Source organism: Chelonia mydas, chromosome 17, assembly GCF_015237465.2.
Source record: "Chelonia mydas isolate rCheMyd1 chromosome 17, rCheMyd1.pri.v2, whole genome shotgun sequence".
Taxonomy (NCBI): Eukaryota; Metazoa; Chordata; order Testudines; family Cheloniidae; genus Chelonia; species Chelonia mydas.
In genome coordinates this window covers 22,234,878-22,259,016 of record NC_051257.2, presented here as the reverse complement: position 1 = coordinate 22,259,016, position 24,139 = coordinate 22,234,878, and the positions used below count along the sequence as shown (strand labels likewise).

Sequence of the window (24,139 nt, the reverse complement as noted above, 5' to 3'; positions counted from 1 at the left end):
AATCCAGGGAAAAAAAATAAAAACAGTTTTTGAAAATTTGAGCCTGGTGGTTTTAGTCGTTTGACTCATTCTAGCAACACAGCTACAGAATAAGTTAGTCCAATAAAACAAATGTGACTTACTGTGACAAAAATAAGAACTAAAGAGAAGAATGGCTTTGTATCCTACAGTTCAAGATGTTTTGTCTGTGTGGATTCCACTAACTGTGTGCATGAGATGCAAATCTTTTGACCAACACTGTTTGTAGGGCCCATGCCTGTGCCCTGCATGTCCTAATGCTTCCCCCGCCAAAACCCAAGGGTATATAGGACTGAGTTAGCCCCAACTGCCTCTCAGTTCTCTCACTACTCCAGACTTCTAGCAGAGATGTACTCTGAAGGAGCAGGACAGAGGGTGGGTAATGGGATCTATGCAAACAAAAATGAAAATTACAGTTACTATAAGGTAAAGTAAGCATTCCTTCGTCTGAGTCTTTCTGTGCAGATACCACTTACAGTGACGAGCTAGTGGTTTCCATATTGAACAGGAAGGGTCTAAGGAGTCCTAACTACACCTACAATGATGTGACAATGATTTGCGAAAATGCTGTGGTTTGGACATGTTGTATGAGTGTATAAAAACTGTATTTCTAGAGAAGCTCCTGACTGAATACCACCTCATGAAAGACGGAAAAGAAGAGGACAATGAACTACATAAGAAAACTATTGAGAAAAGTGCCGCAGTCTTGGAAATCGCCTAGAATGGAGCAAAAAATGTGTCGCTAGACGTCAGTGGCAATACTACGTTGCCTCGTGTCAAAGGCATGGGAATGTGTAAACTAAACTATGCCACACCTCGCTAGCTAAGAATGGCTGAACAGCTCTCTGGAACTTGGCATCCGATCTAGACTCCACATCTAATGTGTAATCATAGAATATCAGGGTTGGAAGGGACCTCAGGAGGTCATCTAGTCCAACCCCCTGCTCACAGCAGGACCAATCCCAACTAAATCATCCCAGCCAGGGCTTTGTCAAGCCTGACCTTAAAAACCTCAAAGGAAGGAGATTCCACCACCTCCCTAGGTAACCCAGTCCAGTGTTCCACCACCCTCCTAGTGAAAAAGTTTTTCCTAATATGCAATCTAAACCTCCCCCACTGCAACTTGAGACCATTACTCCTGGTTCTGTCATCAGCTACCACTGAGAACAGTCTAGATCCATCCTTTTTGGAACCCCCCTTTCAGGTAGTTGAAAGCAGCTATCAAATCCTGCCTCATTCTTCTCTTCTGCAGACTAAACAATCCCAGTTCCCTCAGCTGCTCCTCATAAGTCATGTGTTCCAGTCCCCTAATCGTTTTTGTTGCCCTCCGCTGGACGCTTTCCAATTTTTCCACATCCTTCTTGTAGTGTGGGGCCCAAAACTGGACACAGTACTCCAGATGAGGCCTCACCAATGTCGAATAGAGGGGAACGATCACGTCCCTCGATCTGCTGGCGATGCTCCTGCTTATACAGCCCAAAATGCCGTTAGCCGCCTTGGCAACAAGACTCATATGTTGACTCATATCCAGCTTCTCATTCACTGTAACCCCAGGTCCTTTTCTGCAGAACTGCTGCCGAGCCATTCGGTCCCTAGTCTGTAGCGTGGTGCATAGGATTCTTCCATCCTAATTGGAGGACTCTGCACTTGTCCTTGTTGAACCTCATCAGATTTCTTTTGGCCCAATCCTCTAATTTGTCTAGGGCCCTCTGTATCCCTACCCTCTGGCGTATCTACCACTCCTCCCAGTTTAGTGTCATCTGCGAACTTCTGCAGTCCATGCCATCCTCCAGATCATTAATGAAGTTATTAAACAAAACCGACCCCAGGACTGACCCTTGGGGCACTCCGCTTGATACCGGCTGCCAACTAGACATGGAGCCATTGATCGCTACCCTTTGAGCCTGACGACCTAGCCAGCTTGTAGTCCATTCATCCAGCCCATACTTCTTTAACTTGCTGGCAAGAATACTGTGGGAGACCGTGTCAAAAGCTTTGCTAAAGTCAAGGAACAACACGTCCACTGCTTTCCCCTCATCCACACAGCCAGTTTTCTCATCATAGAAGGCAATTAGGTTAGTCAGGCATAACTTGCCCTTGGTGAATCCATGCTGACTGTTCCTGATCACTTTCCTCTCCCCTAAGTGCTTCAGAATTGTTTCCTTGAGGACCTGCTCCATGATTTTTCCAGGGACTGAGGTGAGGCTGACTGGCCTGTAGTTCCCAGGATCCTCCTCCTTCCCTCTTTTAAAGATGGGTACTACATTAGCCTTTTTCCAGGCCTGGTATTATTAAATCGTGTATTACGGAAGCGCCTAAGGATTAACCGTGCTGTGGTAAAGGCATGGGCTGAGCTTCAAATGGCTGGCCTGCACAGGTCTGATATAGGAATATTTCTCAGTCATGCTGTGGCGGTTGCCTGGGCCCTGATGCCTGAGGGAAGGGGCATACATGCTAGTTAGTAACAAGCTGTGATGTATTGAGTAATCCACTTGCATAGTCTCTGGGACAGATCACCTGACCTGTTACAGCCTTCCCCAAGGTCACAAACATCCAAAGTTATTTCCCAAATGGCTTTGTCCTGTTTAAGAAATAAAGGAGGGTTTAGCAACATCCCAAGTATGCAGCTTGGATTCTCCCAGGTTAGAGTAGGGTTTGGGGAAGAAGACAAGGAGGTTGATTTGTTTAGTTTAAGTGAAAAAAATCAGACAACACTCTAGTAAGAGACTTAGGGTGAGGTCTCAGCACTACCTTCGTTTAGAGGACTGTCATTAGTCCCGAATCTCACTAACACCTTGCTGAGGAGATAACCGCCTTTTCATTGCTTGGAGAGCAAGTTGAGGGAGACAGCACTTGGGTGAGGGTTAAGAGAGGGAGTTCCCTAAGGTTTGTTAGTTCTACATTCAAATCCCTGGATGGAGGAGGCATGGTAAATGTGTATGAACAGAAACCTGCTGCCTTAAATATACATTTATTTTTACTTAAATAAAATGACCCCCCCACCCACCCACCCATCTTCTGTTTTTTCTCCACCCTAGACTTAGCTGCATCTAAGACATAGCAAATGGGGGCAACTTTAGGCCTCTGCGTCACCATAATAGAACTTGAATGATTTGTCACTTTGCCTGGTGGGGATTGGATTGGGTCATAGCTCACAAATACCTGTAAGGCAGGAAGTGGGACTGACCATCTCAGAGGAGGCTTTTACGCTACCTGTTAAGGCAGCAGAGCTGGTGTCAGTGCTTGTTATGTCTTTCAGGTTTCTCTGTGATAGTCAGAAGGAACTAGATGAGCTGCTGGATTGCCTGCACCCCCAGGGAATAAGAGAGAGCCAGCTGAAGGAGCGGCTGCAGAAAAGGTGAGGCTGCTATTCTTACTTTGCATACACCTTGCCTGTTGCAAGGTGCATTCTGTTCAGGGTAAAGCATCCTGCTACCAGCATGGGTGCACAAAGCGAAGCTATGATCATGTGCGTATAAAGGAAGGGGGTGGGAAGAGTGGTTGCTTTTCTTTTCAGGAACATATTGCGAGTTCTCCATCAGCAAAAGTCTGAGCCACCAAGACACCTTGTCAGCTCTTAAACTGCTGCAGTCAGAGCTGAAAATAAGGGCACTGTTCCTCAGTGGCAGAGCTACAGCATGCTGTTGAAAATTGATAGTTCTGTACAGTTGTAGCTGATGGAGTGTGCAGATTAAACTTGGGCTTCTGCTGTTCCCTCCAGCACACTTCAGCTATTACTGACTACGTTCTGTGTAGTAGCCTGCATCTGTTCAAGAGGTGGTCTCTTGTTTTTTCCAGGTATCAGGACCTCACACATTCCATCCACTTGGCTCGGAAACAAAACCTGGGCCTGAAGTCCTGTGATGGCAATCAGGAGCTGCTCAACTTCCTCCGTAGTGATCTTATTGAGGTGGCGACTCGGCTACAGAAAGGAGGGCTGGGATATGTTGATGAGACATCTGAGTTTGAAGCCAGGGTGAGGGAACACAGGAATTAAAATTATGCCCCTGTAGTAGCTCTAAAGGTGAAAAACTAGGACAAAGTTTTGGCACACCAGGGCTTGTAGCCATTATGGGTTCCTGCTCTTAAGTATTCCCTTGAGCAAATAGCTCTAGAAATTCAGTTGCGACTTGCCCTTTTGTGTATTGTATTTCCATAGTGGTATTTCTAAATGCATCATCAACATCTAGATAAGAGCCGGTAGCTCACGTTTCTCTGCATAAGTGCCATCTTAAATTTGAGGCTGGAGATCCAGCAAAACTGTTAAATCAATTGATTTCCCACAACTTTGGATGACTTCTTAAAGGGGAGTCTTTTAGGGGAGTTCTCAGCAGTGGTTTTAACTTTTCTATCCATACCCGCAGGTTTTTGTGGTGAAATGTTACTGTAGGATGGCCAAAACAATTGAAAACTGCTCCAAATCCTAAGGATGACCCTGAATTGGCAGTTTTCAATTCTTTTGGCCTTCCTGTAGCGACATTTCACCACACCTGCCAGTACTGATAGAGAAGCTAAATCAGCTGCTGAGAGCTCCTCTGAAAGTCCATTGACAACTTCTAAAAATATTCACTTCCTTGCCCCTCTTGCCTCTGAATGCTATGGGGTCAGGGGACCTAGGCTGCTGAAGTGCCTAAATGGGTGAACTACTTGAAGTCTACTCTGGTGCTTAATTACCATGGTGAGAGGCATTAAAAAATGTGGGTTCTGTTGTTTTTTATAGACTGCTTGTGTTGTCAGGGTTATCCAGGAAGACCACCACCTTGAGTTGGGAATCTACAACCTGTTGTCTGGTGGCAACAGAAATATGCTGATGCCATAACTAAGTTGGGGGTAGACTTTGGACTTAAGATATTGTGGTAGTGATCGAGTGTCTACACCAGTGATACTCAGACCTCAATGGTTCAGGTGCCAAATTAGCGATCAGCATTACCCAAAAGAGCCACAGTGGTGTGAATACATTGTTTCATTTACTATACTACTATATATTCGTATTTAAACAGTATGATGCGGAAATATTTAGTTTTTATATTCTCACAGCAAAATGACTGACCGGGTATTATTTTATCAACTACAAATGGTTAACGTAGTAAAAGCATCCTGACTGGTTAATAATCTAGACTGGTTAATGATGCAATCAGTGTTTTAATGTCATATGCTGCTGACAGACACATTAAAGAGCTACTTGTGGCTCTGGAATCTGAGTGTCACTGGTCTACACTTGCAGGACTAGCCTACTTGGGATGTTGGTTAGGGTAGGTTGTCCTATTATTACATGGTTTTGTGGTGTTCCCAACAGGTGTTCTCGCTGGAGAGCCTAAAGGATTTTGGGGAATGTGTGATTGCCCTCCAGGCCAGTGTCATTAAGAAGTTCCTGCAAGGTTTCATGGCCCCTAAGCAGAAGAGAAGGAAACATCAGGGAGAGGACTCTGTTGCCAAGGTGGAAGAGGTAGATGAAGAGAAGAAAATGGCAGAAGAAGCCAAGGTAATATTGGTTACTGTAGGATCCATTTCTTCTTTTAAATAGCTCTTTTTTGGGCTTACTCCATCTGGTATGAAGCCCAGTGCTGCCGCCTCATCCTGCCCCATTTCAGGTTCTGTGTGCAATCAAATCAGCATTGTGGGGTGGGTGACTTGCCTCATACATTTTAAAATGGGTGCTGTCACAATAAAAATCATGTTTCAGAATCCATAGTTTATTCCCTCCCTAAAAGCATTAAACTGATTAGTGCATTTAGCTTTCTGGTTTCTATGCCCCTACTACACTGCTGGTAGGGGTCGTAGGTTCCCTGCTCCATGGGTGGATCTTCAAATAAGAGCTTCTCAGGGAGTATTTTTTAAAAACTTAATGAAAATGTTACATCCATTTGGAAAGGGCTAGTAGAGGAGGTGCCAAGTGTTCTTAATCCCTTCACCTATAGAGAGGCACCTGTGGGGTGCTGAAGTTTCCTGGGGAGTGGGGGTGCAGTAGGATAGGTGCTATGCAAGGGGGACAAGGGCAGAGGTACTGGTAGGTTGGGAGATCCGGAGTTTGCTGAATTTGAGGGTTCCATGCAGTTTGACTGGGCAGCTGGGGAGATGAGCTGCATCTGCCTGCAACAGAGAAGCTACATTAGCAGAAGTGAAGAGGTGTACTTAAGATGCAGGAGGCCAAGAAGACCTAGAGAGAGACGCTGCAGCACCATCTCTCTCTCTCTCTCTCTCCTCCCCCCAGTCCCTCCAGGGCAGTGTGGTGGGAGTACTGCAACTATCTAATCAAAGGAGCTGTTCTGGTGTCTAAAGAGGTCCACCCTGGTGCAGATGTGGAACAGAGGAGCACTGTGCAGTTTCAGTGCACTGCATTACGTGGGGATATGTTTCCTATGACTTATTTATTTCAGAAGCACTCCATGTTGGCCAAGTCTGCTCCCATTGATGTTACAGAGGCTTCCAGCACTATGAAAGAGCAGGAGTCTCTTGATGCTTCCTATGATGCATTCATTTCTGCATGTTTTGAGCTCTTATCACCACTGCTGAGCTGCTGTTAGAAGGGAGGGGAGAGCCTTTGTCAGTTACACTGTGACCTTCAGAGAGGTTGCGGAGTTGTCTCAGGTGTGACCAGACCCTGTGGGAATTGATGCATCCCTCAGTTTTTCTGCAATACTCAGTTGATTTTGTTTTGTATAGAAAAGTCCAATTAATTAGTTCTTGATGAATCCTCCAGCACAACAGAGCAACTCGCACAAAGGGAAGGTCTAGTTATCCTACTAAAACTCTAGAGTTAATAAATCTCTGATGATCCAGATCTTTTCTATTCCAATCTTCCCATATTTACAGGAACATTCACAAGAATAAGCTATTCTTTCATATCTGTAGAACTGGGTCCATACTAGGGGTAGTACCAATTTAAGAACATTTGGTTTGTGAATGGATATAGTTATAGCAGTACAAAATCTGTAGATAAGCCTTTAGCTCCTTCCATACTAGTACTAGATCCGAACTAGTTTTGAAAACTGTGTGGCTGTTTATCTATGTATCTACCCCAAACTCAGCCATTTTTGACAATGGGTGTCAAGTCAGCCACTGTAGCAGATCTTGGATTGCTCTCTCCACTCCTTCAAGCACTGTCAAACAGTACCCCTATTACCATGAACAGGGTTATGGAGTTCAACACTCCTCATAGCAAAGCCAGGTGTCTAGCATGCTTTGATCCAATGGGTGTTGAACTTGATTGACCCGGTTCACACCAGAGCTGGGAATAGAGAATTTTGCCACCCATTGTCAACACAGGCTTATTTTCCTAATGTCGCTGAATTTCCTTCAGTGTTGTTAAGACTGCTTAGAACATTCAGACTCCCACTCTGTAAATAAAAAACGGGAGTGGTGGTATTTTAAACACAGTTTGGGAATGCATGCCCAGCAGAGTTCAGTGTTCAGGTTAATTCTTCTAGCACCACCTAATTTGTCTAGTGTGACTTTGAGCAGGGGGTTGGACTAGATGAGGTCCCTTCCAACCCTGATATTCTATTACTTCTATTCATATTATCCAGTTGAGCTTAAAGGTGACTGTAGATTTCAGTACTACCAGAGTGTGGCAGTCTAAACCACTCCCTGGAGTCACAGATCTCTTACAAATAATTTTCTTTACTCTTACTGTCATGCCTATGTCTTGGCAGCAGATTGATCGGACAGCCAGTAAAGTACCAGTTACATCTGGCTATGCTGGTGGGAGTCTCCTGGCATAACTTGGTATGTTTAGCATTAAAGTACATTGTCTTTTCACCTCAATATATCTGGAATTTGCTTTTTGCCAAACTAGGAAATGCTTTTTAAGGTGACCTTGTAAGGACTGTTTGGATCTCAAATGTAATTATCTGACAAGAAAATGTGATTACTGCAGCTTTGAAATGCAAATGAATGTTACAATTGTTGTAGCTCACCTTCCCTCTAAGAAAAGCTCCTGCATGGACCTGAACTTAAATACTGAGTACATTAACAGACTGACCTAAGGCAGTATGTGAAAACGAGCTTTGGTTTCCATGCAAATGGCCCTGACTAGCAGATGTACCCCATACTGTACATTAGGGAGAGCATGCAGAATTAGCCATGTGCCTTTTGCCTACAGTACAATATCGGTCACAACTGACTGACCGGAGTGAGAGGGATGGGCAGATCACTAGCCCTTCTGCTGGTCAGTGGTATTTGCGTGGGAGCAGGCAGCAGGCCATTTCTTGCTTTTTAGCCATAAGTTTGGATGCATTGGTCACTAACAGTATGTCCGCACTGTAGTTAAACACCCATGGCTGTCCCATGCCAGCTGACTCGGGCTTGCGGGGCTTCGGCTGCAGGACTGTTTAATTACAATGTAGACATTTGGACTCAGGCTGCCTGAGCTTTGCGGTCCTCCAATCTTGCAGGAACCTAGAGCCCTGGCTCCAACCTGAGCCCAAATGTCTACACCACAATTAAACAGCCCCATGAGTCCAAGTCAGCTGGCATGGGCTAGTTGCAGGTTTGTAATTGCAGTGTAGACATACCCTCAATGCAGCCAGGATTTTTTTTAGTGAAGGTCAGTAACAAGCAATTAAATCTCTTATTCAGATGGGAATTTTTTCATTCTCAGGTTGCCAGACAATAGGCTTTCTAGCCTGCTCTTTGTCCTTCTCACAGCAGGCTTTTCCTGTCACGCTCAGTGTTTGTTCATTTGTTGCAGTGGCAGAGTTCTCTCTCCTCTAGCCAGGAGATTGCAAGTAACTTCACTGAATCTCATGCTATGCCTGACAGGTTAAGGTGCAACAATAAACAGAGTTCCCCTGGAGACTGGTAATGCTGAAATGCCCCAGCCTCATACAGCTTAGGAAACAGTGTTACAGATCTGGTAAATTCCACGGACTTGGGTAGAAAAATCTGAGCAGAATCTGCCAACAGCTTTTGCAAATTTATCTTGGCCCAGTGATCCAGTATGTTAACTGCAAAAGCCATGGAACAGTTACTTGGAAAATCAATTACACAATATGTGAGGCACCCCAACAATGTTCTGCAAAAAATGGCAGGATGCCCTGCAATCTGCACAACTTTCTGTGCAGTTTTCTGCTGGCCCTGGCAGTGTCTCCGGCTCTAGGTACCACACCAGCAAGCGACAGTGAGGATATTAGGATGTTAAAACAGTTTGTGTGTTTTTTTTTCCAAACATCCAGTATACACTGCACTTCCTCGAAGTCAGTGGGAGGGGAATGTGCAACTCTGCAAAAATCCTGGGTTTTGTTTGGCTCCCAAATTGCTGTCAGCTGCAGAGTTTAGTCTTCTCCCATCTGACACTTCACTGTTTGTTTTTTTTCATTTTCCTGGGGTAGAAGAACATTAACTTGAGTCCTATTATGTCCCTGTCAAGACTAGGCCATCACCTCATAATTGTAAAGCAGAGGATTAGCCTTTTAGTTGAACATGCAGTGGCTGGGTATTGCTTCTGTTCTAGTGCATTTCCAATTTACTGCAACTTTGTTTTTAAACCTCTGGTGCTGAAATGTAGATTTCACGGGTGGCTTACTATGTGCAGACTCCAGCAGTCATGTTGGTGCAAATCCCAGGTTTTAATACTATGGTCTCATTTGCAGCTAATGGGAGGACCTCAAATGTGCTGAAGTTATCGCAACTCAGTGAAAATAACTGTTCTTGTATTTGGGGCCTGGAATGCTTTGCTTGTCAAAGCTGACTGGCTGATGTCACTGTCACCCACCTGTCAACTAAATAGCTCTGAGGGCAAACTGTTTAATGGATCTTTGCTGACCGACATGAATGCTCTTCAAGTGTCCACTGGAGGGCAGCACAGGCTGTTCTCGGCAGTCATGACCTGAACAATGCCTGCCAGCTGCCTTTTAACTTTCATCCTACTTTTAATGGGGCTAAAATTCTGCCGTTTATTTTCTTTGACTGACAAGTATTTGGGTTAGACTTTCAAAGTAAAGAATGTAGTGCAGTTTGTGTAGGTTGTTTCAGGCTGGTCATGAAGCACAAAAGGTCCGTAGTGTTATGAACAAGATGTCTGGCCCAGTGAGGCTGGTGAGAGGGTAAGCCTCAAATAGGATTGAGGCGCTCTGTAGAAGGTAGAAAATACAATAGCTGAATTATGGCTGACAAGTGCCCCAACTAAAAGATGTAAAAAGTCTTCAAGTTATAGTGAGGTGTGTTCCTGTGCTTTGGTATAAACTTAGTTCTGTCTGCAGGTTGCTTCAGCGGTGGAGAAGTGGAAGACAGCAATCCGGGAGGCCCAGACCTTCTCTCGCATGCACGTGCTGCTTGGGATGCTGGATGCCTGTATCAAATGGGATATGTCTGCAGAGAATGCCAGATGCAAAGTGTGTCGCAAGAAAGGTATGGATTCCAGCCCCAAGCTTGTTTAACAGTGGGGAATGCTGGTGCCTGTCATGCGCTACCTGGGCAGCACGCTCCTGTAGTGAGTCACCACATCCTGCTCTTGGCTGCGCTTTCGTTCTGAACATCAGGATTCACTCATTCAGAAGGAGAAACACACATGTCACAGGAGCCCTAAGACCAAATGTCAAATTAAATATCTTTATATAACTTACAAACTTACAGAACACTGCAGGACTGTGATTTCCATAGCCTCTCCTGCACGCCAAGATGTTATCATTGGTTCTCTCTGCAGTACACTAGGTCTTTCTTAGCTTTGCACATCATCAGAGGGCTGTTCCCTGTGTCTTTCTGTGTTTATGAAAGTTCTGTGTTCTAAATATTGGATCCCTGGATACAAGTCCCTATCGTATGAAAGTGCCTCTTCAGAATAACAAACCCTTCTGGGAACGGTCATGCCTTCATTTCATATCCAGAGTGCATGCCATCCTACACAAACCTGGGGCTTACTCTGAGTTCAGCATTTCTGACGGAAATAACTCTCACAAGTGTTTGTGGTTAAATGAAACTGTCATATTTCTAATATGCACTGTAACTTGGCTCTGTGATGATAGGTGAAGCTGCTGCATGCTAAGAGCTATTTATATATGCCCTCTGTTAGTGCTCTTCCATTTGGTCAAAGCAGACTGCCTGAAAACAATTATTGTCTTGTCTGTATTCACATCACATACTTTCAGGCTTGAATTTTCTAGGGGCCTTCTGAGTTGTACCCATCTCTTGGTTGCTCCCCACAACTGAAGAGGGGAGAACAAGGTGGGATTAGGCTGAGTGAGGCTATCCACCATCAACCTATGCTCTGCTCTAGGGAGCGGTTGATGGGGGTGGAAGAGAAGGAGCTGGGAGAGAGCAACTCCTGGCTGTTGCTCTTCATGTGAGGGTAGGCAGAGAGGTGAAGCCCCATGTCCTGAACTACTACTACTTTGGCAAGTGGAGGAGGAAAATGACCTGGGCCAGAGGAGTCCACCTTTATACCATGTCTTGCATACAGGGGAAAATCTGCGAAGGGGAGCTACGTAAATTGAGGGTTATGGGGGAGGGAATGTAGGGAGAGAGTCACCAGCAGTCACCCTGCCATGATGTGCTCTGGATGGGAGGTGTGCACAGGCAACAGCCATCTCCCTACCCTTAGAGAAGAGCCTGGCAGCACAGAGCACCTCATTGTAACTTTGTCTTGCTTTGAATTTGTGCACTGGAAGATGCTGAGCTCTCTTGAAATGCTCATGGGAGGTGGGGGCAGCAAAGGTTCTATTTCCACACGGACTTTCTCTCCTAGTTTGCCAGGGGCTCATGCTAATTACCTTTGCACTTTTAGGTTAGCCTTTGGGAACTAAGCATCAGTAGAAAGAGGAAGCTGGGAGGACCGAGTGAGATGTCCTCTTGAACAGCTGAAGCGCATCCCTTCTGTGGGCAGTCTTCTGAAGCATTGCAAAAACTGTTTGTCCATTGCTAGCAGAGGGTGCCCTAGTTGAGTCCAAAGGCACCCACCGAGGTCCAATTGGCTTGATTTGACAGAACTAGAATTTCAGGTGTAGGGAGGAGAGTCACATTGCGAAGTTCTTGTTTTTACTAAGCAGCTGGCTCAAAATAGGTTTTCGCTCAAGTTAGTGAGGAGCACAGAGGCAGCATTCCTACTGGGCAATTGCGCTGTGCTGTTCAAAGCCAGACTCAACAAGGCTGGGAAACTCCCATAGGTTTTAAAAGGCTGCAATACTGTTTGAGGAGTTTTTGTGGCCCTCCACCTCTGTCCCTTTCTCCATTGTATTGGTAGCTGCTTCTGCACAGGGTGAGCAGAGCTGTGCTACTAAACTTCATGCAAGTTCTCCCCTCTCCTAGGTGAGGATGACAAGCTGATCCTGTGTGATGAGTGTAACAAAGCCTTCCACCTGTTTTGTCTGAGACCAGCACTCTACGAGATACCAGATGGCGAGTGGCAGTGCCCAGCTTGCCAGCCCTCTACCGCCAGGCGCAGCTCCCGGGGGAGGTGAGACCCTCCTTTCTCTTAATGCTTTCACTGGGGAGGAATTCTAATCAGGCTCTGAGAACTAAGGAGTCTTTCACAAAGAGACCAAAGCATTCGTCCTTAATCAGTAACTGCTTTTAGAGGAGGGAAATACCTAGATTACCTGATGCACTTGAACAATAGCAGAGCAATCTTTTCAGGCTGCTCTTACATTAGAGCACCTGTGTTGTAGTGACCCATGACATTTTGAGGGGATTAAATAAATAACTTCACTGTAGCAGTGGAAAAAAGTCTTTGCAGTAATAAAGGGCTGCTATTAGTGCTGAAACTCACTTGGTGCTTCAGCTCATTTGAGCAGTGAGTCTGGCTGCTTGCTCATAGGAACATGCTTCCTAGCACTGCAGTCCTTTCTGACTTCCAGCTGAGGTGAGCTCTCAGAAGTGGCCTGAACGTCCTGTCCATCCAAAAGAGAGGCATTGAGCCCATAGTCTGCTATTTAGCAGAGAACAATGTTGAGCATGACTGTTTGTTTACACCATGATAGCCAGATATCACTCACCTTTGAACTCAAAAGACTTGATACCTACTTTCTCTCCTCTTTTAATCATAACTGTCTGTGGTTCGCATTTTCACTTATGCCAGAGGGATGAGACTACCAACTACCACCTGAAGAATAGGTATCTAGCCAGCCTTCCCTCCAGACCAGTGATACAAAGTATATTAGACTGTCATATGCAGGTGGTATATGGGCCGAACAGTATTAATTACTCTCTGGGCACGGTTTGAAAGGAGTTTATCAGGCTTGTTCTGAAATGGCAAGGCTTTAACACAGCTGCTCTAGCATGAGATCACAGTTGCTTTGATGTGTCAGAGTCATCTGCAAGCTGCTTTGCTCCTGGATGTGAGCCATCAGGTGGAGTAACACCTGTCTTATCTATTTGCTACTTTATTCTTCCCAGCTGGAATAGAATGGGAGAGAAGGTTGGCCTTGGAACACCCTCCAGCTCTTAGTGTTGCATGAACTTAGTCTTTTTCCATTTCATTAATGAGGGACACTTTACTCATGCGAGGCAGAAAATTCAAAGTTGTTGCTCCACAGCCAGCATACCTCTGTCTCTTTCTGCACATGCATATTGTTCTCTGCTCCTGTTTTTTGTTACAATTGTTACCCCGAATTAGATGTATGTAAAGGGTCAGACTCACTGTGCGAGCCAGAACTTTGCATTTTATGACATCTGTGCATGTGCACCCTCAGTGCTGTGCTCGGTAAAGGTGGGAACGTAACTGTGATGTCTGCCTGATTGTTAGCACATTAAATCAGCTCTGCTCCACGGAGGGCATGAAAAGTGGCACTGCTGTGAGATGGAGTAGGGAAGGAGACACTCTTCTCTCCCTGTCTCCTCCCAAAAACTTCTTAAGCAGCCCTTTAATGGGGCTTCTCAGATCTGACAATGTTTGCTGGCCACCTTCTTTCTTTCTTTGCTCCACTACCACTTGCGCACTCATGTTACATCTCCTGTTCGAACAAACTTAGTATGGATTCGGAGGGAGGAGAGTTGAGGAAGAACTGGCTGACCAAATGCGTGGGGAGTCTGGTAAGGCCACCTTGGCTGCATTGCACTTGCACAGTGTAAGCTGGCAGTGACTGCATGTTTCAGATGCTTCCCATGCATCAGTAGTATTGAACCTCATGAGCAAGCGGCCTGCATACAGTCAATGTGGTATCCTGACATTCTTCCTCAAACCCCAAAGCACTTGTCCTTATTGAGGAATAACTACACTGCAAACAGTGTTAAGTGTAGTTATCGGTAACATATTGCCGAGATGTGTGGAACAGCAGCAGAGCGGTTTCTCTCTGCACATGTATTCAGCTGTTGAAAGTTTTTAGCATTTGGGCTGAAATCTGTCAGCCCCAAAGTGATAGCTTGGAAAGTAGCAAGAGACTGAAAGTGCCATCTAAGCCATGACTCTAACATGATATCCTGGCTGAAAAAGAACAGGTTGCTATAGTGTGAAGCAATTTGAAGCAAATGTTTGTTTTAGACTGAGGTGGTCAGCAAGTTTGTGTGTATGAACAAACGTGCAGTGAAACTCCCAGGGTCAAGGCTAGCCAGGCTCTGCTAGTTTATTCAGAGAGTCTGACATCTAACTAATTTTCTTGCTTTTAGAAACTATACCGAAGATTCTGCTGAGGAGGAGGCTGAAGAGGGCGAGGTAGGCCCAGATGAGGAAGATGCTGAGGAGGATGAAGAAGAGGAAGAAGATTATGAGGTTGCTGGACTGAAATGTAAGTCTTTAGCTACAAGTTATCATGTGGGCTCAGCTGTAGTCTGTTCCATCTTTGTCATGTATCCTATCTGAGGCTTTGTGTCCTATCTGAGGAAGAGGTTGGGTTCTCACATGGATGTGTAAGGAGGCCCGTTTCAGAGAAGGCTGCAGGCATGATACATTTGTGGAGAACTGGGAATCGACTGCCTTCAGTCCCCTTGCTACTTCAGGACTGAGACTGTCCTTGCAGCAGTTTAAATACTACGTCAACTCAAAGGAGTGGGAGCACGCTCGCATTCCAGTGTAAGGATCCACACTTCTTGATACACAGCTGATGCCATAAAAACTGCTGCTAAGTTGTCAGCAGGGGCCTGCAGCAGTGAAGGGTTAGCAAGCAGCATGATTGATTATTTGTTAATAGCCTTTTTACTCTTCAACATTTGCTGTCCCTGGGCAGTGGAATGCTGTCTCTCTTCCTCCACCACCCCAAAACTTACTTTTTTAAATGCAAAACTAAAAGTTATCTTGTTTTGGGGTTAGGGGTGGGTAGTTTAATTCTTGCCTGTCGTCATGAGATTCCCTTTTACGCTATTAAGTCACCTTCACTTGACACTGGCTGTTCTACAGGAAGTGACTATTGTCCAGGCTGTAGTATGAGTCAGGTCCCCTCCGACCTGAACAGACATTGACAGGGAAGCTTCTAATAGGGCTGTAGTAACTGTCTTCAGAGATTGATCTTTCTCAGGAAGCTGAGGCCTGGTCTACACTGGGGGAGGGAGGGAATCGATCTAAGTTACACAACTTCAGCTATGTGAATAACGTAGCTGAAGTAAACGTACTTAGATATACTTACCGCAGTGTCTTCACTGTGGTAAGTCGACAGCTGATGCTCTTCCGTCGACTCCGCGGGCACCTCTAGCCCTGGTGGAGTACCGGAGTCAACAGGAGAGTGCTCGGCTGTCGATTTATCACGTCTAGACTAAACACGATAAGTCAACGCCCGCTGGATTGATCGCTGCCCGTTGATCCAGCCACTAATATAGACAAGCCCCGAGGGAAATAAAGTCACAGGGTTCAAAATGTGTACAGTGTTGTTGTAGCCGTGGGTCCCAAGATAATAGAGACACAAGGTGGGTGAAGTAATGTCTTCTATTGGACCAACTTCTGTTGGTGAGACAAGCTTTCGAGGACCTGAAGAAAGGTTCTGTTTTAAGCTCAAAAGCTGCTCTCTCTCTCCAACAGAAGTTGGTCCAGTAAAATATATTACTTCACCCACCAGGGTTCAGAACGGCATTCCAGACTAAGTGAAACAAATGCTTCTCCACCCCAAATCCAAAAGTTTCTTTCCTGCCACGCTCCACCTCCTTTTTATTTTTGGGGACTTTGACGCTGCCCTGCTGGAGTAGATCAGGAAGCATGAACTGGAAAGATCCCTGAAATGCACATGCACACCATTTGCTTTCAGCTGAACCGTCATTGACATGAAAGTTTTAGCTTCAGACCAAACCCTTCAGCTAAAGCTGGTGATGGAATTAAGTGACCGAGACCTAGGGGATTTGTATACGTTCTCCCGACTGTCTCCAGCCAGGGAGTGTTTTGTACTACTGAGCTCCAGCTGACTGGTTCAGGCCTTACACATTTTTTTATTTTGTTCAATTTTTGGGGTGTTCCTTGATCTTCTGATTGCTCTTTGTTCTTTGGAGTATCCATGTCCACACTTGGAGTATGTTCAGCCCTTGATGCATTCCAGTTCCAGGACCAAAGCAAGCGTTTTCAGACAATAGCAAAAGAGGGTTACTGTCTCTAAAAATAAAGCCTTAAACTCAACCCCCAGCTTTACAGGGCATTAGCATGGAAAGGTCATAGTGGAAAACTTTTGTTTTAGTGGAGAAGTCCCAGTTAATCCTTGTGTAGCGTTTATCCTGAGGATAGAATATAGAATGTTGGATTGTCAGACATTTAACACATGCTGTGAACTTGACACACAAGCAGGAGCAACAGTATACAGACGTCCCACTGCCCTGACACACGCTGCTCCTGCAGGGGGCCTGACAAGATGATTTATTGGACAGGGATGGATTAGAGGCCACAAGTGAAGGACTGCTGCATGTTGGACATGGCTTTCGTATGCATTTATGACCAGGTGGAAGGCGCTTGCTCGGGAAGAAAGGCCAACGTACACTCAATGCACAGGGGTCGCAGGAGAAATTTAAGACAGGAGACAGTTCGTCACCACACTTGCATTCCCTCCATTTAAAATGGTGACAGGCAGGCTGACAAATGGGCAAAAACATTTATCTGGAACATAATGCAGCAGCCCCAATGTTTGGAATAAAATTCCATTGTTTACCAATTCCAGCATGTGGAGCAGCTCCCTGCCAGAGTAACTCGACACCCACTGTGAACACAGTTAGCTTTTCAGGGGGACTTAGCAACTGGCTTATCCCATTGTGTGGGCCACTTGTAAATGCCTGTAAAGGCACCCATTCAGCCATCCACACTCTGGCAGTGAGCAAGTGGACAACAGGAAACCAAGGGATTCCCACACATTTCTGGTCTGAACAGCAAAGGAAGGTGTAAGTTATCTCCAAGGCTTAACTCACGCCCCACTCGCCCCCGGCATCCTTCGAGGGCTTGGGGGTATAAGGATTTTAGCACTAGGACATTTCTGCTTCAACACTGCCACAGCTGAACCTTGCTCACAAAGACCTCAGAAATCCAAATCCCCTCCCAGCTAGAGGGCCTGCTAGCTCTCTGTGTGTGTGTGGTCACCCATGAGTAGGAGTAACATCCTTGCCAACCACCAGTGTCCATTCTGGAAAGGGGACATTTGCTTCACCTGGAGAAGGCCTATGATTGCTTGGCTTACTCAGTGTACGAGAAGTGAGTAAAGACTGGTGAAAAGCAGCACCTGTCCAGCCACAGTGTGACCATCCCTGCTTTGGTACGACTGGGCAGGGATGGTGCAACTCTGTTTTAACCCTCTGGGGCCACTCCTCAGGGCACCAAATTCTTCTTTGAATGGTTGCACTATTGCTGTTATATGCAACTGTCTCTGCAGAGATTAGATTTTTTTGCTATTGTGTTTGTGATGGAGGCAATCTCAGTGACTTGGCTTCTGCTCCTAACGTTATCACCTCTCCAAGAGGCTGAAGGGCTCTTGTCCATTGTCATCCTCTCTCCTTGGTTTGAGGCTCTCTCAGATTTCTCTCCAAAAGTGAACCTGTTCTTAAAATTGGCTGTTTCAGTGAGACCCAGGAAGGCAGCCAAGGGCAAGCAGAGTACAATGATGTACCCTTCCAGGCAAGGCAGGCACCAAGGGAAGAAACAGTCACTGCATGCCACCAGAGGACCCCGGCAGCGGGCCACACCTGTCAACGGAGCAGACATTGATGAGCTGGTAAGAGCCAAATTGCCCCCAGGAGATTGCTCACTTCATGAGTTATAAACTCAACAGGTGTCACACTTCCTTCCCCTCCCCTTCTCAAAGAAATGCCCTGAATTGTATTGTGAAATCCATACGGGACTGAGGTCTGTCTAACAAAGGCCATGTATCCTTAAGGGCCCAGCACAAACGGAGCACAGATATGCCAGGCATCCTTCCCCAGCCGCTTTCACACATTGTCCCCCTTGATTAGCAGGCGGCCTGCAGCTTGTTAAAGGGTTTTTAATAGTATCCATATGTCTGTGCAGAGAGGTGGGGGAAGGGGGGGAGGGGGTCCGGGATGGTGATAGAATGCCAGCAATGCCGGACCCTCGTTCCCCGAGCTTGGCCCATTTTCTGACAGTTGTTGTCCGGACGGTCACTCCCCAACCTTCAGGACATAATTTAGCTGGTTTAGGTTTCACTTGACATTTAATGAATAAAACCTTGTGTGTTTGAATAGAGCCAATCCTGTGGGTGCCCTGGGAAGGGTGGAGCTGGGGGTTCTGTGCTGACTGTCCTGGGGATGTAGCCATTAGGGTTACGAGGGGATATTGGCATTCTAGCACCATGGTGCGGTGTGGCAGGAGCTTCCCACAGATCTGCTGTACATCTAGTGACCAGTGTTAACAGTACTGCTGTTATAGCCTGTCATAGGAGCTCCTCCCAAAGTGCCCAGCATCAACAGCTGTTGCGTCTTGGGCTGGAGTGCAAGGCTTGGGGCTCAGGCTCCTGCTGCATTAGGGTGCCTGGGGTTGGGTAAAAGAATGGCTAGTGGTACTGTAGTTGCCTTGTGCTAACGTATACAGGAGACCCCTTTTCTGCTGGCCTTTTCTGGTTGCTTGCTCGCATGCTCTCCAAATCAGGGGAGGTGCACCATAGCCAACTAGAGGTACCTTTGAGTGAGGAATGGTCTCATCTAAACAACATGATTGGCTGCTGGGAATTGTGGACCTTGGTAAAATATTGTCACTCTCTCTAACCCTCTGGGCTGAGGAGACAGGTCCTGTTAGCTCCCTGCCCCTCTTCCCAGTACAAATCTGATTTGTTGACAGTTGTAGCCTAGGTCCAGGATGGGAACTGCAGTTCCCTCCATATCAATGTATCTGTATGCAGTGATCCCTGCAGAGCTCAGAGCTGAGCGGGACGCCAGTACAGTAGTGGCTGACCTGCTACAAATCCCTAGGCAAATGGCTGACCTTGTGCACTGCTTGTTTCTCGAGTACAGCAAAGCTTGGGGCCATCAGCTGCTGTTTGGTATTTAAAATGGCATGGTAGCCTCTGCTGCAGGCCTGTTAACACGGCACCACAACTGCTTTCTTCCTCTCCTTTGCCTGTCTTATGCTGTCTACCCAGGGGGTAAGGAGGGGAGGGATTTGCATACTCCATTTGTTATTTATTCTTTGGCCACTTGCTTTGACCATGCTGTCTTTGAACCTCTTTGAAAAAGCTTCCTGCCCCTGGAAAAAGGACAGGGCTGCCTGTAAACTATTCCTGTGAGAGCATTTGGACAGGGTTCCCATTTTGTAACTCAAGCTGCCATGGCATTTCTTGGCTGCTAGCATCAAAGCTCCCGCAGCCAAGCAGTTTGCTTCTTGATTATTGCAGAGATGATGGTGGGGTTTGAACGCCTTAAGCTTCAGTTTTCACAGAAGTATCACTTCTCCCCTACCCACTGATGCACCTGCTTGTGATAGGATTGAAAAGGAAAACTCTTCTCCCACTTTCCTCTGCTTGGGGCTTGTCCATGCAGTGAGCAAGCTAGGGTGTGAGTGAATGCTCAGCGCACTAGCCTGCCACACACAGTTACTGTGACGACCCTGCTGGTGTGCATTAGAGAACTTTTAGTGCATGGTAGCAGGGTCCTCATGGCGACTTAGTGCATGGTACAGTCACACCCTGACTTGCTGCTCACCAAGCCTCAGTGTGGGCAAGTCCTTAGGAACTGTTTTGGCTACTGTTAAATCATATGCCAGTTCCTCTCCTTTTAATGGCTTGCTCCACTTTGTGTGGTTAGGTGCTTCAAACGAAGAAGACTTCACGTCGCCAGAACCTGGAGCTGCAGAAGTGTGAGGAAATCCTCAATAAGCTCATCAAGTACCGCTTCAGCTGGCCCTTCAGGTGAGGCACATAGAGCTCCCTTCCCTGTGTGAACTATCCTTGGATCTCTGCTCGCGCAGTGAGACTGGCTAAGCTTCAGGGCTGCACGTAGCTATGGTCGCAGGCTGCTGCTGGCCTGGAGGCCTGGGTGTGTTAGAAGCAGAATAAGTACAGAGAAAGAAAAGTGGGTCTGTCTGTTACATTAGGGACCCCTGTGCTCAGTGTCTCTGGAGACTAGTTTCTATGGAGGGAGCCAAGATTGACCCCTAAAGCTAGGGAGTGACATGCTCCCATTCCCTTCTCTGCACAGTAATGGAAGCAGCCAAGCATTGAGGTAGGAGAGCAGTGTATTCTCCACCGCCTCCCCTGAAAACCACTCAGAGTTCCCTCCAGAGGAAGCATGTTCTAGTGGATATAGTCATCTCCAGAGTTCAAATTCAGCCTTGCCAGCAATTCCCTTCAATGAAAGGCAAGGCATTTTAACTGCCTGAGTTTCCCTGTCTGTAAGCAGGCCACCTCTCAGGGGACGTTGGGTATTTGGTTGGCTTGTAAAGGGCTCTAGGCATCAAGGTTTATTGTGGTGTTGCTGGGAGCTGCAGGTCCGTGTCAGTGGATATGGCCGGTTTGTGTGAGTGTCCTGCTAGTATCTAGGTAATACCAGTGTCTGACGCTAATTATTCTCCTGTCTTTGACTCCTTCCTCGGCAGGGAGCCAGTGACCACAGAGGAAGCTGAAGATTACTTTGAGGTCATCAGCAACCCCATGGACTTCCAGACTATGCAGAGCAAGTGCTCATGTGGCAGCTATCGCTCTGTGCTAGAGTTCCTCTCTGACATCAAACAGGTGTTCTCCAATGCTGAGCACTACAATCAGAATGGGAGCCACGTACTTTCCTGCCTGGAGAAGACAGAACAGTGTTTGATTGACATGCTGCACAAACACTTGCCTGGCCATACGTACTCACGCAGAAAACGCAAGAAGCCCTCTGCCAGGCGCCAGGGACTAGAGGAGCAGGAAGGGGACAGTGAGTCAGAGGCCACTGAACATTCCAGGGGGCGAAAGAGAAAGAAATGAGGAGCAGGGAGACTGGGGGGAGACAGAGTTGGAGCAGGCCTTCTGGTGCTGCTGGGCAGCAGGCTTGGCTGTCTGAAGGGATTTAGGAAGCAGCAGACACTTCTTGATTAATCCAGCCTTTCCCGTGACCAGTTCTAGTTTGTAATTTCTCTGTATCTTCCTGAAGTATTTGGCCATCCATCAAGTGAGCAGAGGTGACTTACTGCTTCCAGCAAAATACATAAAGCTCTTATGGGATTGTCCTGCTAGAAGAAGAAGGTGGGAGGGCAAGCGGAAGAACTGGCCTAAGCCTCATTGGACAGGGGAGTGTGAAGTCTCCTCCAGTTTGGAGCACTATCCGCTTTCTCAGAATGGAGCTGCTTCCTTCCCCTTTAGCTGAGCAGCCAACACTGGAGCGCTGTGGGACCTCCTGCCATCTGCTGCCTGTGATGTGAAACCAGCCCTCCTCTAGTATGGGGCGGGATCATGTTGCTTCACAGAAGGACTGAGTGTGATCAGGCCAATGGCCCTTAGTTCTTGTATGTGTATATTTATATGGTGTTAATTTTGAGCCCCCAATGAAGGGACGCGTAGAGTGAGCAAGCACATACATTTATGGAGATATGGCTTTCACCAGCATCATAATACAAATGGCTTTGAGGTGCTCTTGCTTCTCTCCTCTGTTTCTTCTGGGGGAGCGGTCTCCTGAGGTCGTGCTCTGAGGAGCTTGTCCTTTCTTCTGACTGCAGCGGTCCACTTGGACATGGCAAAGAATAGACTGTTGGTTCCCCTGCTCACCTTTAACAGCACATAATCATGTAGCCCTTCGAGTGGACAAACCAAATGCCAGAGGCATATCAGAGACATGGCATTCCCACACATCCCGTAGAAAACCCCGGGAGGGGAAGCAGCAGAAACTTGTTCCATGTAACTTTTTAAATTAATTTTCTAGTTTAAGTCACTTGTTTCTAGCAGTGAGCTTGTATAAAGAACACCTTGTAAGATACCTTTGTCTTGCTTTGGCACATGTACAGTACAGTTTATATGAAAACGTGTTTGCTTTATATTTTTCCCTCTAAAACTCCTGTTTTCCTCTCAGTAGCTGGAGTTAAGCTGGGGGATTTGTTTGGGGAGGGGGGAGAGAGGTCTCACTGATCCCTTTCTAATTTGCTGTCTACTTTTATAGTAATACCTCCACTAACTCAGCCTCCCTTCCCCCCAACCCACCTGCCATGCCCTGTAATGCAGCAGAAGGGCAGACTCTGACTTATACAGCGGTTGACTAGTGGGAAACATAGGTTGTGCTGGGGGGAGAGACATTGCTCTGTCATGAATCCCCAACACCTTGTGCCACTTGAGTTATTGATTTCTGTTTAAGCAAAACTTTTTTTGCCACTCCCTCCGTATGACAGATTTTGGTCTAACAAAATCAGGGTTTGAACCTCTTATTATGTCTTTAAATTGGAACAAAATAGCTGTGTGGCTATTCTGTACTGATCATTAAATTTAAAAAAAACCTGGTGCAACTCCTATGATTTGAGAATAAAAAGGTTAATGAAGATGGCAGCCCAGTGTTGTGTATTTGTTTTTGTTTTTTAAATCAAGCACTTGGTTCAGTCCTGGACTGTTAGTCACTGTTGTGAGCCTAGAACAGAAGTCCAGCCTCCTTCTCTCCTCCCCCACAGCCCCGCCATCCTATCCCACAGAACTAGCACTGACACTTGTGTTTGACACCCCCATGAAGGTGTGGTTTTGTCTTGTGTAGCTCCTACACAGTGAACCCTTTGGAACTGTACATTATTTTAAAAAATAATTGTCATTCGGGGGGGGAGGGGGGTTCTGCGAAGGGCTGTGCTTGTAATAAATTGGAAATTTAAAAATAAACATTATGTACTTGTGTTTGTAAAACTGCTTCTAGAGAGTCCTTTCCTGCTGCCAGTCCATGCATAGCCGAGTGGTGCTCGCTGCAGGGCTCTCTCCCCCCCTCGCAGCCCATTTCTGAATGGTTGGCATCTTGAGGAGAAATGGGGCTGCTTTCACAAAGCAACTGCCCGTGTTCCATGAATGAGCTGGGGAAGAGGGGGAGACTGGATGAGTGGAACTAATATGTAGGAGGAAATATACCTCGTGTGCAACTGTTCAAGGTCTGTACAAGAGTCTGATACTGTCACTTTCAAAACTTTAAATAGTGCGGTCTCTTATTGCTGGGGGTGTGTAACAGCCCAGAAGTTGAGACTGAGAAGGCTCCCACCAAGGCTACTTCTCAGGCACCTAGAATTCTGAAGAAAACTGCCTTTTAGGCTAGAGAGGAAGGCATGGCCCGGTTATTAAGGTACTGTTGTGAGACTAGATTCATAGGGTGCAGTTATCCCAAAGTAATTCCTGGAGCAAAGCTTTTAGGGAAAAACCCAGTCTTGATTTTAAAAACTGCCAGTGATGAAGACTCCACCGTGATCCTGGTAAATTGTTCCAGTAGTTAATTACCTTTACTGTTAATGTAAGCCTTATTCCCAGTCTGAATTTGTCTAGCTTCTGCTTCCAGCCATTGGACTTGTAACTGGGTCTTGGGCAAATCACTCTGGTCCTCAATCCCCATCAGTGAAATGGGGATAATAGCTCTTCCCTACCTCAGTGGTATTGATACATGAAAGAATGTGAGTTGCTCAGATACTCCCATGACTGTACAAGTGCAGTAGGCTGCAACTCTTTGCTTCCCCACCCCCAAAGTGAACTTTCTGGGGAGTTTACAGTATCATTTGGCTGGTACTTTGAACAAAACTTCCTCGCTAGTTTCATTGAATGCTTGTCTGGCTCTCACGATCCCAACAGCTTCATTTTCAATGTTATTGAGGACACGTCCCTTTGGCATGTCTGAAGAAACATGACTTCCAGATAATGAAGTTAGCCAC

At 46.3% G+C, this 24,139-nt stretch overlaps 1 protein-coding gene across 3 annotated transcripts in view; it reads left to right on the top strand.

Annotated features, from left to right (window-relative positions):
• The window catches only part of BAZ1B (bromodomain adjacent to zinc finger domain 1B), an 83,848-nt gene extending 61,052 nt beyond the window's left edge, over positions 1–22,796 (top strand). For all 3 annotated transcript variants that reach the window (XM_037880885.2, XM_037880886.2, XM_037880887.1), the window contains 9 exons: positions 3,278–3,376; positions 3,817–3,994; positions 5,315–5,500; positions 10,218–10,365; positions 12,259–12,406; positions 14,554–14,672; positions 17,902–18,053; positions 20,095–20,198; positions 20,885–22,796. In XM_037880885.2, coding sequence (XP_037736813.1) covers positions 3,278–3,376; positions 3,817–3,994; positions 5,315–5,500; positions 10,218–10,365; positions 12,259–12,406; positions 14,554–14,672; positions 17,902–18,053; positions 20,095–20,198; positions 20,885–21,251 — 1,501 coding nt within the window. In that variant the 3' untranslated portion in view covers positions 21,252–22,796. The remainder of the gene's footprint in view (positions 1–3,277; positions 3,377–3,816; positions 3,995–5,314; positions 5,501–10,217; positions 10,366–12,258; positions 12,407–14,553; positions 14,673–17,901; positions 18,054–20,094; positions 20,199–20,884) is intronic.
• The last annotated feature ends 1,343 nt before the right edge of the window (positions 22,797–24,139 follow it).